Genomic DNA, 16,169 nt, shown 5'->3' on the forward strand with positions numbered 1-16,169 from the left:
GTTAAGAGCAGAACTGAATCTGTACCAGCAGCCACACCACTCTGTGTTCCAGCAAGCCTAAACATGTAGTTGCAGAATGCTTCACAGTTTGCACAAGGAAGGAAAAAAAAGGTTCTTTTCTTTCATCTATGGAACATTATATTTATATACATGTGCATTTGTAGATCTTGGAATCATAGAATGGCTTGAGTTAGAAGGGACCTTAGAGATCATCTAGTTCCAAGGGCAAGGACACCTTCCACTAGACCAGGTTGCTCAGAGCCAGAGCTCCATCCATCCTGGTCTTGAACACTTCCAGGGATGGGGAAGCCACACCTTCTCTGGGCAACCTTTTCCAGCACCTACCTCACTGCCCCCACCGTGAAAAATTTCTTCCAAAAATCTGCTCTAAACCTCCTCTTAGTTTGAAGCTATTTCCCCTTGTCCTCACATTACAAAACCTTGTAAATAGTGTCTCTCCATCCTTCCTGTAGGCTCCTTTCAGGTACTGGAAGGCCACAATTAGGCCACCCAAAGGCGATGTCTTCTCCAGGCTGAATAATCCCAATGATCTCAGCCTTTTCTCATAGGAGAGGTGCTCCATCCCTCACATCAACTTGGTGGCCTCCTCTGGATTCACTCCAGCAGGTCCACGTCCTTCCTGTGCTGGAAACCCCAGAACTGGATGCAGTTCTCCAGATGGGGTCTCAGAAGAGTGGCTCAGAGGGACAGAATCCCCTCCTTTGACTGCTGCCCACTGTGCTTTGGATGCAGCCCAGGACACATTTGGCTTTCTGGGCTGCAAGAGCACAAGGCCAGCTCACCCACCAGCACCCCCAAGTCCTTCTCAGCCGGTCTGCTCTGGATCTGTTCATCCTCCAGCCTGGACTGAGAAAAGGATTTGCCCTGACTCAAGTGCAGCACCAGCACTTAGCCTTGTTGCACCTCATGAGACTCCCATACCAGATGTATCCATACATCTTACTGCCATATAGCAATCCTGGGCAGCAGAATGTAATCATGGCATTATGGAATCACACCTCCTCAGCATTATCAGAGGCCTTTCTGTCATCTTCACAGATTTGCCCTCTTTTATGTGTAAATAGTTTTCCTGCCTTTCCCTTTTACAAAGCAAGAAGTTGTTTGCAAACTATTTGAAGAATATAAACAGCTCATACAGGGGAAATGCCCTTGAAGCAGTGAGAGTGGAATGATTGCAGCATACAGTACATACTAATAACATCTTCAGAGAATTACTATTACTTCATAGCAGAGGCATTTTCATTATAATAGGAACCATGTCATGATCCTCAGATTAAAATTTTACCTTCTGCATTTATCTGTTGAGTCAACAGTCGCAGGTTACTGGTTCGTTGTTAAAAGCTCTGAAGAATTACTCACCCCAAAGTAGTGCCATTTCCCATGATTGCCTCTTTGCAACATTTGTGACATATCGGGCAACAGAACAGGCAAATGACCAGCGCAGAACGCTTGAATCTGTATTCCCAGTGCTTTGAGCTGGAAAAAGGAACCTGCTGATTCACTCTGCTATTAGCAAATGTGCAGATGACTCCAAGTTGTGGGGGAGTGTTGATCTGTGGGAGGATGGGAGGGCTCTGCAGAGGAACCTGAATACAACAGCATGAGGTCTAACAACACCAAAGTGCAAGCTGTGCCAGAGGAAGTTTAAGTTGGACATTGGGAAGTTCTTCACAGAAAGAGTGATTGGGCAATGGGATGGGCTGGCTAGGGAGGTGGTGGAGTCACCATGCCTGGAGGAGATTAAGAAGCGACTGGATGTGGCACTCAGTGCCATGGACTGGTTCACAAGGTGCTGTTACTTCATTGGTTGGGCTTGACAATCTCCAAGGTCTTTTCCACCCCAGCTGACTCTGTGATTCTTTGATATCTATTACAGCCTGGTGTAATAGATATCACACACTGGGTGTTAATCGAGCACTTGTAGTAAATTCACAAACTGATGCTTGAGTCTGAATGCTGAGTTTCATGTTGCCTGATATGTTTATCTAGCCAAATCCATGCAGACTCAGCCATGTGCAGAGGAACTTGGCACGGCTGCACTTTATCTGCCTTTTTATTTCTGGTGCAAGAGGGTAGGAATGAGAGGAAGAGAACATATAAGGGTTCCCCACTGAGAATCAATTCTATAAATTATGTATTATGCAGACACTATTCTGCTGATGCTATTCTATCCCCAATTCTCACTTCCTTGTTTTTCCTTCTATAAATAGGTATGGCCAGGTTTTCAGTTGTAAAATGATGAGGACAAAGCTAGAAACCTTTCTCATTTAATAACCTCTGCCAAAGAAGAATAGGGTAATATTTTTCATAACTGTGATGTCCTCAGGGTTTTAACAATCTGGGAATACAAGCAGCACTGTGCTGTTGATAAGATACTGGGAGTAAAAGTGGGAATAACGGTGCTGAATATTAAAGAGCGAAATGCCCTATTTTCAGGATGATTAGTATAAAACTTGGTATTGTGAATTTTCCTGTCATTTTTTTTCTCTGTGTAGGACCACTTTTGCTTTTTTATCTCTCCCTCTAGATCCAAATGCTTTGGCTGGACAGACCGGACCTGATCACGCTCTTATAGGAGGAATAGTGGCTGTAGTTGTCTTTGTAACACTATGTTCTATAATTCTCCTTGGTCGATACCTGGCAAGACATAAAGGTAGGACACATTTAGTGGAAGTTCAGTCATTCTTGGAATCAAGGCGTGATTTCACCTGGGAGTGCCATTCCCTTTCGCCTTCCCCTCTCTGCTGAATAATTTGAACAAAAAATAGTTCTCAGTCCAATCACAAGTGAAGTCCCTGGGAATTTGCACCAATTTCCAGTGGGCTGGCCAAGGCAGAGGACATGGAGTTAATGCATGCCCAAGGTCATCTTATAAGTCAGTGATTTAGGGAGACCAAGGGGTAAGACTGCCCCTTGTTTTTGAACCTTAACTCCTGATACTTGATTACATGTTCTCATCATGTTCTCATAGTTTTAATTACCATATCAATTCAGCAGAACATATATGCATTGAGTAAACAAGAATATTTCAAGTATATGTTTAAAAGATAATATGAGAATCCAGTCGTGAGTTTTCAAATCAGTTTATCAATGATCCTGCTGGAATAAGGGGTTCATTCCTGGGGCTAGCTTTGCTTTATTCTGTGGTTTTACCTTAATAATTCTGGTCCCTTCATTTTCAGTCCCCTCTGCCACTAAAGATAACAGGAATGGAGTGACACTGACTTCTGACTTCTCTATGATTTGATTTTGACCTAGTTAGTTCTAAAATCATGCCTTGAGATTTAACCTCTGCACAGTTTGTAGGCCTATTGCTCAAATTCAGCTGATTCCCTTTCCACACAGCTCAAAAAACAAACAAACAAACAAAAAAAAAAAAAAAAAAAAAAGAGGATGAGTATTGGTATTAATTCAGTAACTTTCATTTTAGATAGGATAAACATATACCTAGCAAATGTAAATTGATAAAAAGCATATTTACAATTTGATTGTACTATTTGAGAGAAAATCAGAATTTTTTTTAACAAGCCAGTGAAAGTGTGTCTCTTTTGTTTCACTTTCCTGAATGAACTGTTGTACATCTTATGCCAGCATAAATAATGGTTTTCACACAGGGAAATTTGACTATTGTACACATTTCTTCTTTTCATTCATTTCCAGAGCATAAAAATAGCTGTGATATTATAATGAGTTGGTTCAGTTAATAAAACTGCCTCAATTTTGTAATTCTTGGAACTACAATGATAAAATTCTGTAAAATTAAAGCACAGATATGATAAAGAAAAAACAGAAATACAAATGATCAGTGGCCATTAAAGAGAAAAAAAGCATTTTTATGAATTTCTAAGTCTTCAAAATTGCTTTGTTTTTGATGGATAACTATTTCATGAAATAACCAAGTTTTTATCACTTATTCTGTAATTGAAAAAGATATTGCATATTACTGCAGTTAGATAAAGTAGAGTTTTGTTAAAATATTTCCTTAATTTGTTGTGGATATACTAGAATTTGTATATATGCCATTACCAGTAGAAGTATCAGTGTATATATTTCTTAAGCAAATTAGAAAGTTGAGCACACCTTTATGATGTATACTAAAAACAGTGTAAAAATATTTTTCAGTCATTAAAAAATTGGAGTATATTGTTTGAAAAGTACTTCCTATAATGCATTGTAAAAAAAAAAAAAAAAAAAACAAAAAAAACCAAAACTAATCTTTCTCCTTTTCTTTCTCTTGTACTGATTCCTACAGGAACATATTTAACAAATGAAGCAAAAGGAGCTGAAGATGCACCTGATGCCGACACAGCCATTATCAATGCAGAAGGCAGCCAAGTCAATGCAGAGGAGAAAAAAGAGTATTTCATTTAGATGCAGAGCTAGAATCTTGGAGTTTTACTTATCAGGCTGACTGCTGGAGAAAACTGGCTATCATTTCTCAGAATTCATTTCTGCCATCTTCTGCTATCTTTATTAACTCGCATACCTGCTATAAGTAGCCAGTTTATGCCAACAATCAGCTGTTGACATCATCATTCTATAATTACAGTATCATGCATAAAACAGGACATTTCTTATTGCCTAAAAATCATATCCACTGCTCTCTTAACATACAGTGCTTGAATATACAGCCTTAACAATGTTAATCATGATTTTAATCCAAGTTTTCTACATATTTAAGTGTTATGCAGCTTTCTTTTCCAGTTTTCTTTTATCATGTCCCTACTAGTATGTCATAGAACAAAATTCATAACAAGTACTATTAGGTAAGGTCCTAGTTTACTTACAGAAAATGTGATGTCTAAGATTAGAGGTTTACAAAGAATCTTTTATACCTGTCTATCTATCATTCAAAAAGCAACTTGTTTTTGCAACACATGCCCTTGGAGACACAAATTGAAATCTGTTTAGTATAGTTTCCTATATTTTTGGATTTGGTAGAAAAAATTATCAGTCCAGTGAGTTTTTTGGAGTTTTTTTGCTTTGTTTTGTTATGATTTAAATGGTACCTTGACAACAATGCCATGTTTCAGTGGTGAAAACATGCTGAGTAGCTATACAGATTCGGCAAAGTTAGGTAATAGAGCTTCTTTTGAAACAATTTGTCCTGCCCTTTTACTGGCTTTTGGGATCACAAAGATTAGAGAACTTTCTGAGTAATTTATGTTTTTATAATTTATTTGCTAAACATGAACTCACCTGCCTACTCAAATTTGATGTGTTCATGGGGCAAAATTGCAAGGCATTTTAGTATCTGTATATAGTGCATATAATAAATTCAATTAGACATTATTTGATACATATTCAACTTTTTTGGCAGTAGCTAAGTCAGTCACGAGTAAGCATTTTCTAATGTCCATTATATCCCTTTAGATATGACTCAAAATCAATATTCTGAGTAGATAACATGTGTTAGTATTTTTTGTCTGTATGTCCTAGCACTGTTCAGCAGCAAACTTTTCTAGTTCTTGTTAATTTTTTCTTTGTTATACAATGGAAGCACAATGTTATATGGAAAGGTAGTTTTAAGCTAACAACCAGTGCACAGCCTCAGGTTTTAAATTACAACCACATTTGATTACTATCCTTAAAAAGTACTATTGAGTTGCTAAAATTCTCAATTTTAATTTGGCAGTTCCAGAGCTGCTTCTCTATGTTGGTTTGCCAAAAAAACAAAAAAAAAACTTAAAAAAAAAGAAAAAAAAAAGAAAAAATAGAAGTGTTAAAACAAAAGATATATGTTTTGTGTATACAGTAAATGGACTAATTCTTTATATTAAATTCCTGTCTATGCATTTTGTGAGGTACAAACTTATGTCACCGTGAATGATAGAGAATTCCTGCCATGCTTTTAGCTCCACAGTGAAGGTCTCTGTTTGGATTATTTCTGATTTTTTTTTTTTTTTGTGTAATTGACAGCTGAAAAATCACATGCTCTTAAATATGACAACAAAACACTGTAAGCCCATTGGCTTATTTCCTCTTCCAATGAAAAGAAAAGGTTGCCATAACAGGTCTTGGAAATGATTCTACACTGGAGAACGCAAATTAAGTCTAGTTGGAGCTCGCTTTGCTCCTGTGTTTTGCACCTTTGACAAAAGAAGTATTTATCTCTGGTTGATGTATTTGTGAAACATAAAAGGATGATGGTCTGCTGTAAAGGACTTTCTCCTGGGATTTTATTTTTATGTGGGGAAGGGAGAATTTGGAATACGACATCATGTGGTATGGTAAAATGGAAAATAAAGGTGCTGTGACAGATTATTTATCAGAAGAATATAAACCTTTTAAGGACAATATTAGAGTATTTTAATTGTTTTTGTTGAAGCATTTATCTTGTTAATTTCTAAGAAAAAAGGGTGACGTCAATCAAAGCAGCACTTTTTTTCAAAATATACAGACATAAATAATATGATGTGGTTGAGTGTTAACATAATAAATCATATACAGTATGACATTTTAAAGAAATAAGTCTGCATTGATGTGATTGCATGCTTGTTTTTACAGTTCACTCCATACCCATCTGTGGAAAAATGCAATAATATGTTAATATAATATGGTAGTTTGAGAGAACCAGGTAGGTGCTACTAGACACATTGAAAACTAGTATAGGTTTACAAGATATTCATGTCTTTCAAAACATAAACATGTAAAAGGCTGGCAAAGGAAGTCATTCAGTTTAATACCAAAAATATGGGTTCTTATCACAGCAGTAAGTTACATTAGCTATAGTACAGTATCAAAGTTTTCAGGACCTGGGGCCCAGTTCAACAAAGATTTTAGCACATAGTCAGCTTCAGGCATCAGAGGAGTTCCCTTGGAGTATAAGGCACTGTTCATATGCTTAAAAATGAAGTGCTTCCCTGGATGAGGGCCTTATTTGCTCCAGTGGAATTCCCCACCAGAGTGGTGTTTACACCTTCCTTCATCCTTCCTAACTCCAGCTCGCTTGAATAGTAGGGTTGTTTACCCAGCCAAGGTCAGGTAGGGCCTTCAAAAACAGGATTGACCTTGTGGTAACCATTTCAAACCATATTCTCCGCTGGCATACAAACAGCATTTCAACTTAGCAAAAAAACGGATATATAAACTGTACTGTTAAGATAGGTTTGTTTTTCTTTCCATTGGCTTGCAATTAAAACTGCTCACATGTGCTCATTTTTAACCCATTTGATCTTCCATTGTCTTGCACCTGGTGATGTCCCTTGCAGCTGTGCACAGCAGGTAGGAAAAGCCCCATGCAGAGCGTTCTACCTGGACAGCACTTTGCAGACCTGTCTGGTCTTCACGGGTTCAAATTACTACACTGGGTGTAGAGAGGCATCCCTCTTTTCTGTAAGCAGAATCATGGCTCAACACTAATGACATTAAGTAGGCTAAAAGCCAGTTGTCCATTCCTTTTGCTCGAGTTCCCATTCTGGAAAAAAAAAAAAAAGAAAAAATTTTTACGATGGTGTGAGGCACCCAGCGAGTGTGTAAAATGGAGGCTCTGAATGGGAACCACCTTCACTAAAATGTATGTGACATCCTCTCCCTCACTCACTTGCAGAGTAGTTTTCTCCAGACCAGGTAGCTAGTTTCTGCCAGTGTACTGTTTACAGTGTCGACTGCTGATTATTTTTAAACCTTTTGACGTAGACTTTACTTTTTTTGGATTTTTTTTATTTTTTTTAATGCTTCAAGAACATTCTCATGATTTGAACAAGAAAGCGGTGCATCAGAAGACAAGGGGTGCATCATCCCACTCTTTTAGTGTCATCTGACAAACCAAGAGACAGTTTAAGGAACCTGATGTTTAACTTGAGGCTCAGAGTTTAGGCTAGAACATCTCAGAAAGTTTCCACATTACTTAAGGATGGTTCGTCTTGCACTGAGACTCCCTCTCTAAAGGAACACATGAAAAAAAAACAACTTTTCTAAGTGAGACATGACAGTTAACATCTTGTGTGTTTTCATTGCAGTATAATATATATATAAATATATATATATATAGCTATTTCAATGAAAAGAAAGGACAGAATCATCTGTAATTATGTAATTCATGATTGTAACAGCACTGAAGTTACCATGTACGCACATGTACAGTAGCTCTTTCAACAGTTACAGTGTAGTTACATGTAATTCCCTGTAACATAGCAGTTCTAGTGTAATTTAGTGCCACTTATTGTAAAGTGTTACCAAAAGGAAAACGGACTTCTTACCTTTAGAATTCCGTTCCAATTAAAGGTAAGTTTATTAAATTAGCATCATTAAATCTGATATTGCGTTTCTTAATTAAGGAGATGATTTAAAACATTCATGTTCACACTGCAGCTTCCCCCCATGGCTTACCCAGACTCCTCCAAATGTCTAATCTCTACACTCCTAGGGACTGGTAATCTGTGATGAACATACCAAAAATCCCAGCTACTCCAACTTTAATTGAGCAAGCTGTCTAATAAAGAAAAACAGCAACAACAAAAATGATGAGTAATGCTTTTTATTAAGTGGCACAAAGTACACACTAAAAACTATGCAAAAATATAGGTAAATACAGTGTACTTACATGTAAGTATCTTGTACTTGCTGTGTATGGATATTGGAAAACCATGTAATTATAATATGCATTTTGATTATTTCAAGCACGGGGTGACCCCCAACAGTCACAAGGGAAAAGTGGAACGTACATCTACAAGCAGTGGATATCCAAATGCAATATGTGTAATTCCTCTACTTGCAATGACAATGGATTTATAAAAAATACTGCTCCTCATTCTCATCAGCTTTGCTTTCCATTTCTTGGAGCACCATTAAATACCACTGAAACACCTTTAGGCAAAGTAAGACACTGACTCCTCTAATGGCTTTGCTGCCAGCACTCTGAATGTCTGGCAACACAGTTCTGTAATCTTATTGCTGGCTCAACAGCACAAGTTTCATCTTTTTTTCTGTCCTCAAGGGAGCCTAGTATGTTAGGATGCTGAAATATGCTGCCATATGCCCTGGTATTTTTAGCAGGAACAACAGAGAGAGAGAGAGCTGCATTCTTCTGACTCCTATTTTGCTGAATCATCTCACCTGGAATTTCCACTACTTGCTCAGTAATGCCAGGTAATCTTAAATTTTAAGTACAAAATGTTTCCGTTACATTACAGAGGATGCCCTAAATGTAAAACTAATGTTTTTGTAAACATGAAGTTTTGTATTGTAGATCTTTTTCCTTCTTGACACTTTTCCATCTTGCCCTTCCAGAAGAAATGCACCAAAAGATAGATAACATAGAATAGCAAAAGAAGAGAATTTTTTGTAAGCCTTCTTGTAGTTGCCATTGCTATCACCCTCCTTTGTGTCCTGTGTAACAGGCAAATAAATGTATTTAGCAACTGCCATTACCATTATTCCACATTATACTATTCCTAGAATATGACATCTACCTCTTAGTCTAAATACTAGCTATGAGATATTTGTATACATTTTAAATACTATTGAAAATTTGCTTTAGTCTTGAAATGAAATCACTGTATTATGTTTTTTTTCTGCTAAAAACAGGTAAAAATATTTTCTGGGTTCATAATTCTTGCCCTGTTCTTATTAATTTTGGTATAGTTTTAGCTTTTTAACAGGGCATAAGGACACAGCCTCAGCTGGTATAAATCAGCTTCACTCTGTTGCCTTAAATGTGGGCCAATTTATGCTGGCTGGGGATTCATCCCAAACAGCTTAAAAATAAACTGCTATAACACATCAATATTTAGGCAGCTCTGGATAATGATTTGCAATCCAACTGCAACACAATTCTTCCAAGTAAGACATGCACGTATGAAAAGAAACTTTAAAAAGCACATGCAAGCTTTTGAATTAAATATGCAATATCAACACTGTTGATATATCCTGACTTGTCTCTCACCTATTTAAACATTGCCAGGGCATGTTTACATTAAAAACACTCAATGCATGGGGAGCAGAGAAGGACTATTGCAAACAGCAGGAGAAAATTAAATTAATAGAGAAGCCTTTGATGTCAACAGAACAGAGTAGAAACTCTTTTGAGAGTAGGACTTCCTACAGGGCTTTTCAGGGTGGACCTAAGGCATCTAAAACACATGAAAGTTGTTTACTTGGCATTAAAAGATGCTAGGACAGTTCCTTCTTGCTATCGAGGAATTTTACCCAGCACTCTGCACTTCTTTTAACTCAGGAGAAAATAAAGGTACAAACATGGTTGAACAGCACACTTCTGTTTCACTCCACATCCTCAGGATGCTCCAAGCCGTGTGCTTCCAGCAGCCCTTAAGAGAATTCTTCCAGCATCTAGGAATCATCCTGTTGCCAAGCTGTGTTCATTTCCTTCAGCAACGTTTAATGTACTCAAAACCAGACCAGAAGGTGTGAAGCCAATTTGAATGAGTCTGCAGTTCTAGGGGATTCCAGAGCCTTGCAGTAGATGGGGAAAGAAAAATTAAAAAAAAAATTCTTCATGGCTTCTATGTTTACTGTAGGTCTGCCCTGCACATTCTGTGTCTTAAGTCATTTATTCTCTGCTGGGCTAAAAGCAGCAGTCTAATTGGAAAGGAGGAAGGAAAACTATCTCCTCTAAAAGGAGCAGTCTGTGCTACTATTAAAGAAAAGTTCAAGGGTTTTTGTTTCTTCCCTTTTTTAAGATTTCAGGTGCAAAGCCAAGCCTGTTGGGGTCAGCACTTTAGCACTTTCCCTGTGTTCAGGGTCAAGCCAGCAGTGTTTCATGTGTGAGCTCTGGTCTCATGTTTCAGCACAAACTGCAGACAGCCTTAGCCTGCCCTTATGCATAGTGCTGAAAATCACCAATGCTATTTTCTTCTAAACATAATAATTTTCTCAGTCTTGTTCTAAAATAAAGAATTGAAGGGGTTTTATAATAGGTGTAAAGGGAGGGAGTTTAAAGTAATAGTTTGTAAATAAGATTGTAAGGATGATCATCAACTCTTTATGTTGATTATAAAGAGAAGATCGTCTTTAATTGCTGGGCTGATTTCTTTATCATTTTCTCTTTCTCTCCTTTCTATGCATATTGATTAATGTTAGTAAATATGCAGTTGCACATGCTGTCCTTTTCCAGTGAATGCAGATTTGCTTATACCCCTATATAGCTTTCATAGAAATATGCAAATATAACCTACAGTCATCTGCTTCTGCCAAAACAGTGAGCCAAGAGAGGGAAATCATGGATTACTGGATTCATATATGTCCTGCTTCCATCAAAATTGAGTACAGTACGCCTATTGATCTCACAAGAACAAGGCTCAAGTCCTTAATGCACATGTTTGAGTTGCTATTTAGCTCTTTTTCAAAAGAATTATAAAGCAATCCTTGTGCATCCTTTACTTTTAGCCTAGATATTTTATAACTACAAAACCCCTTTAGTTCACCAGGAAGTTTCCTAGAATAAATAATAAGGGATAATTTGTGAAAGGACTATAACAACCTCATCTATTCATGCTCAGTGTAAGTGTATTTTCCTAGGAACTCTGGTGTTCTTTGCTCTTACACTGGCAATTTATGGCCCTGAGAAGGATATATTCGAATGGTTCAGAAATACAACCACTGACCAGTAAGAAAAAAACAAAACCACGGGAATTAAACATATTGCACTGATGACGAGACACAACAATTTCATTTTATTTCCTCATTAACAACTTTAAACAGACAAAATGCATATTGTAATGTTGGGTACATGACACTTGCATGTTGCTATGCCTATATACTTACAAAGTATTCAATGTGTACTTGGTGGCGCTTAAAAATGTCATGTACAATTCTAAACATTCTTACAGGGTTCCCATTTGCACTTCATCTTTCAGAAAAGTCTTGTCAGAAAATTGTCTGATGAATATTATTGAAAAAAAATAAAATTTCAATTTTAGTTATCTGTTGGACATTTCTGAATTGTCTATTCATTTTATATATTACCTGGTGCTTGCCAGTTTGGCAGTGGAGTTGATTTAGACCAGTGGCTGTACACAGACTGTTCACTGAGCAGATTTTGCTGTTTCCAGTAGAATTGTTGCAATCAATCATATTCTTCTTGAAATATTAATTCTGAGATTTTAAACAGCGATCCAAGGAAATAATCTGTGAGGCAGAATTAAAAATTCTATTCTTTGATTTGATGTTTATATACTATTTATTGTGTACTGCTTTATAGTTTCTTCTGACTGACAAAGTAACAACTGTCGGATGCCATCCTCACTGTAGGGGAAATTCATCCTTGTGAAGAGGTCAAGTATGAAAAGCATTTAAACCTGTGGGACTTAAATGGTGGATTAGCCCTCTTGATGGAGCTATGGAATTCATGCAAGGTTTTCATGCACCACTCACCATGTTTCAGCTGATGTTGCAAAGGGCGAGAAGGCCACCAGTCTCAAAGAGAGAGGGACAAATGTCAGAGGGAAGAGGAAATTCTGAGTGTGTCTGTGTTGATGAAAAAGAAACCAGTCCCAGATTGGTACCCCCGTGCAGAGGATTTGCAGTGCTCTTGCACATATCAGTTTTCCTGTGACCTGAACTAAGCACACATTTGACAAATGTAGAGTCCTCTTGGATTCAGTGGATTTGTTCTTATCTTTATTGCTTTTTTTCACTAAACCGAAATATGTCCTCTTCACCAATTTTTAAAGTGTTATAAGAAGCTTTTTAAATATAGCATCAATACAGATTTTCTCAGTCACATGCCCATGATTTTTAGGGCACAGGATGCTGGAAGTCTGCAGTGTACCCAAACAAAATGACACAATCCAAAAAATGACACAGTCCAGCAAAAGATGCAACCCACCCCTGGATTAATAGTTTTCTGCATTCAAGATGTAATTTTAGTACTGTCCTGGTTTGTGTTACAAGCCAAAAATTTACCCAGAGGTTTTGCTCTCTGCCTTTCCCTGGTTGAGAGTAGATTCTTAGTTACCACTCCAACCTGGTATGTCCCTATGTGGTTCCCTTAAAAAAAGAATCCTAAATCTGTAAATGCTGCTAACTAAATTTTTTTTTTCTTTCATCAACAGCCAACAAAATCCCATCCATCTTTCCCACTTTCTGTTGTAATAAACAATGAGAGTCCCTTTTTCTAGGGCTTTTTGGGTTTGATTTGGTTTGTGTTTTGGTTTGGTTGGTTTTTAGTTTAGAGTTTTGTGGGGTTTTGTTTGTCTCTTTTCAAAAGGGAAAACAAACAGGCTTTCTTGTAAACGATAAAGACTGCCTGAAATTACACTGAATACTGAGAATAATTTCATTGAATGCAGAGTCTCTGTACCAGCTTGTCATGGCATTATACACATTAAACACTGATGTGTAAGAGGGGCTCCTTTCCCTTTTAACAGTCATCAGGCACCTGCATAAGAAGATACAGAGTTATTCAAAAGTAATGTTATAGAGGAACACTTGGCCCAGCCCCTTTGGTAAGTGTTAAGGTAAAGGTAAGTGCAATTAGTGAAATTCAGAGATAATTAAGTGGGGATAATGAAGATGATTCCTTGCTTGACAAAGAGTCATAGTGTGTTGCCTTCTGGTCCTGCTCCAAGCACTTGGCAACATCCTGAGCCATGGGAGGGCACTTTTGATTATCTCTGGGCTCCTTGCTTGCCCTAGCTCTTCCTCCTGCTGAGTTTGCAGCAATAGCTTCTCTGCTGCTCAGGGTAAGAGCTGGGGCCTTATTGATTCTGCAAGCTGCACACAGGAAGAAAAGAAGACAAGAGAGTGTTTTTAAGCAAGCCGGAAAGATTTTTTAGAAAGAGGCCTCTCCTTTATTCTGTGGCAACTTACAGGAAATTAGCACTGATGTCAGCTGGTGAGGATAGCAAGCATCCCTGCTTGGAGTGGTGAGGGGGAGGACATTCTCCGGGCCCTGCCAGCTGGGTGGAGGGACAGGGAGCAGAGGGAGGAGGAAAACTGCACATGCCAGGAACGTGGGAGACAGGTTTGTCTCTCTCTAGCAGTAGGACCAAAGGGGGAGCCTGTGGCTTTTCTTGTTAGCCTGTATTCGTGGCTAGAGGTGCAAAAAGAAACCGATCCAACCAGGAGATTCGCAAAGCCACTGAACAGCAAGGAACAGCTCAGATGCTGATGCCATCACCTGGCAAGCAAGCAGCGCTTCCCACTTCAAGGACTTTGAGTTGATTGAACTTAGAGACAGGTGGGAATTTACTAAAGACAAAAAAAAAAATAAAAAAAGAAGAAGAGAAGAAAATCAAAATTTTAACCTTGACAGATAAGGTTGGACAGAAAGTGCAAGCAACAGAAAAGAAAATATTGCCATCTGCAAGGGCTTTTAGTCCTGTATCAAGGCATTAGCCAGCTCCATCTCAGGACAAATAAAATATTTTATATAATTCTGTAATTTTTCCAGTGCATTTTCTTTTTTATTTTTTTTTCTGGAGCATCTAATGGTAACCTCAGAGACAAAAGCACATATACCTTAATGTGATCCAGTTAAAGTACATCATTATATTGCACTCACTCACATGGGATGAGATTACTCTCCAGAACAGCAGTAAGCAACATGACTAAGAGCTGTCATATCTATTTCCTCATCCACACCCCGTGAAGGAATGTGTGTGCAATGAAGCATTGTGGTTTAGTTTTTTACTTATTTATACATTTTTATATTTCCCCAATGTTTATGCAAGAACTTTATATTTTTAACAGCACTTTGTATTTGAAGATTAAACTTGTGATTGTTCCTTCTTCCTATGAGATTCAATGCTCCAGTTTTAGCAAATTCTCCCTGTAAAGCCTTCAGCATGATAGAGGAATAATTTTCTTGATGCTGGTCAATATTTATGATTTCTAGCTAGACTTTTAACTCCACTCAAATCCAGCCTTTAAAGTAAAGTCGAGGACCTTGGAATGAATTCTGAAAAGCTGATGTAGGCTATGGGAAGCAGGCTGAGCTTGTTTTCTAAGATACATCCAAGTTTTCCATGCCTTTGAGGGTGCATGAGGACATTTCCCATGTCCAGCCATCCTGCACAGCTCTAACTCACCTGAGAGGTGACACAGATGAATTGCTGCCACCAGCTTCACATTCATTTATTGCCTGAAGGTGGGATCAAGTCACAGCTGCTGGAGAGGAGGGCAGCAATCCTCCTGTTGGGAGTGTAACCATGTCTTTGTGTCTGTGTGGGGCTGGTTTTGGCATTCCCTGGGAGCAGACTGATTCCTAAATTTTATTTACCTGGACACAGGTGAGGCTGGTGCCCTCTTCATGCAGGTAGCACAGGGTTGCAGTGCCCCTGACCAAGCCTTGTGAGCACAGGGAAGCTGAAGGGGATGCATGAGAGGGTTAATCCCATAGGACTGAACAGCCTGAATTACTGAAATATGAATACAACATGAAACCACATGAAACATCCACCACATGAAACTAGTGATGGGCTCTAAGGAGGTTTATTTTTCAAGTTGAGCTCATAAACAACAGGCACAACTGCACAGAAATGTGCGCACACACCCAAACACAACACTTCCTATATTTTTCTATGCCTTTTTCTTGTTCTAGTAGACAATTTCTACATTCTCTGCTACTCCAAGTTCATGATTTTGTAGTCATAGTCTCTTAAGACACAGCTTCCTCTTTTTCCTGTTTGTTTTATACCTGCATGGCTGCTAGTGATGCTTTGTGGGGCACAGGCAAACTAACTCTTAAGTTGACTCATTGGTCAACAGGTTTGGCTGTAAGTTTTTCAACAGGATGATATTGAGGCTTTCTAAGGGAAACAATAATATATAAAAAGGGGGTGGTGGTGATTAAAGATCTCCTGTTCTATTACCTCTTTACTAAAATTATCTCGAGTTTCATTTCCAGGTTGGGAAAAAGGCAACAGTGGAAAATATTATGGATTTTCCCACTACACTCATTACAGCTGGGCAGTATCCACTGAAGTAGGAGGGAGATTCAGCATCAGCTCCTGAATGTGCTGGTAGCTGAACCAAGGATGGGAGGGAATCTGGTGTGTGTCTGCTTTTGGCTGTGCTGTAGTTTGGCACTGTGTGTGTCAGCAGAAGCACCAGATCAGGGTATTATATGACCACCAAATCACACATTTTTCTCTGCCGACACCACTCTTTATTTCCTTCAAAGTGGGAGGGAAATAGCAAAGCCTTTTTCAATGACCCTGTGGCATTGAATCTGCATTTTCATTCAG

At 38.3% G+C, this 16,169-nt stretch overlaps 1 protein-coding gene across 4 annotated transcripts in view; it reads left to right on the forward strand.

Annotated features, from left to right (window-relative positions):
• CADM2 (cell adhesion molecule 2) overlaps nucleotides 1-11,912 on the forward strand; it is a 585,014-nt gene extending 573,102 nt beyond the window's left edge. For all 4 annotated transcript variants that reach the window (XM_030263057.4, XM_030263065.4, XM_030263073.4 and 1 more), the window contains 2 exons: nucleotides 2,549-2,674; nucleotides 4,274-11,912. In XM_030263057.4, coding sequence (XP_030118917.1) covers nucleotides 2,549-2,674; nucleotides 4,274-4,392 — 245 coding nt within the window. In that variant the 3' untranslated portion in view covers nucleotides 4,393-11,912. The remainder of the gene's footprint in view (nucleotides 1-2,548; nucleotides 2,675-4,273) is intronic.
• Nucleotides 11,913-16,169: the final 4,257 nt, after the last annotated feature.

The sequence above is a fragment of the Taeniopygia guttata genome, chromosome 1, assembly GCF_048771995.1.
Source record: "Taeniopygia guttata chromosome 1, bTaeGut7.mat, whole genome shotgun sequence".
Classification (NCBI taxonomy): Eukaryota; Metazoa; Chordata; class Aves; order Passeriformes; family Estrildidae; genus Taeniopygia; species Taeniopygia guttata.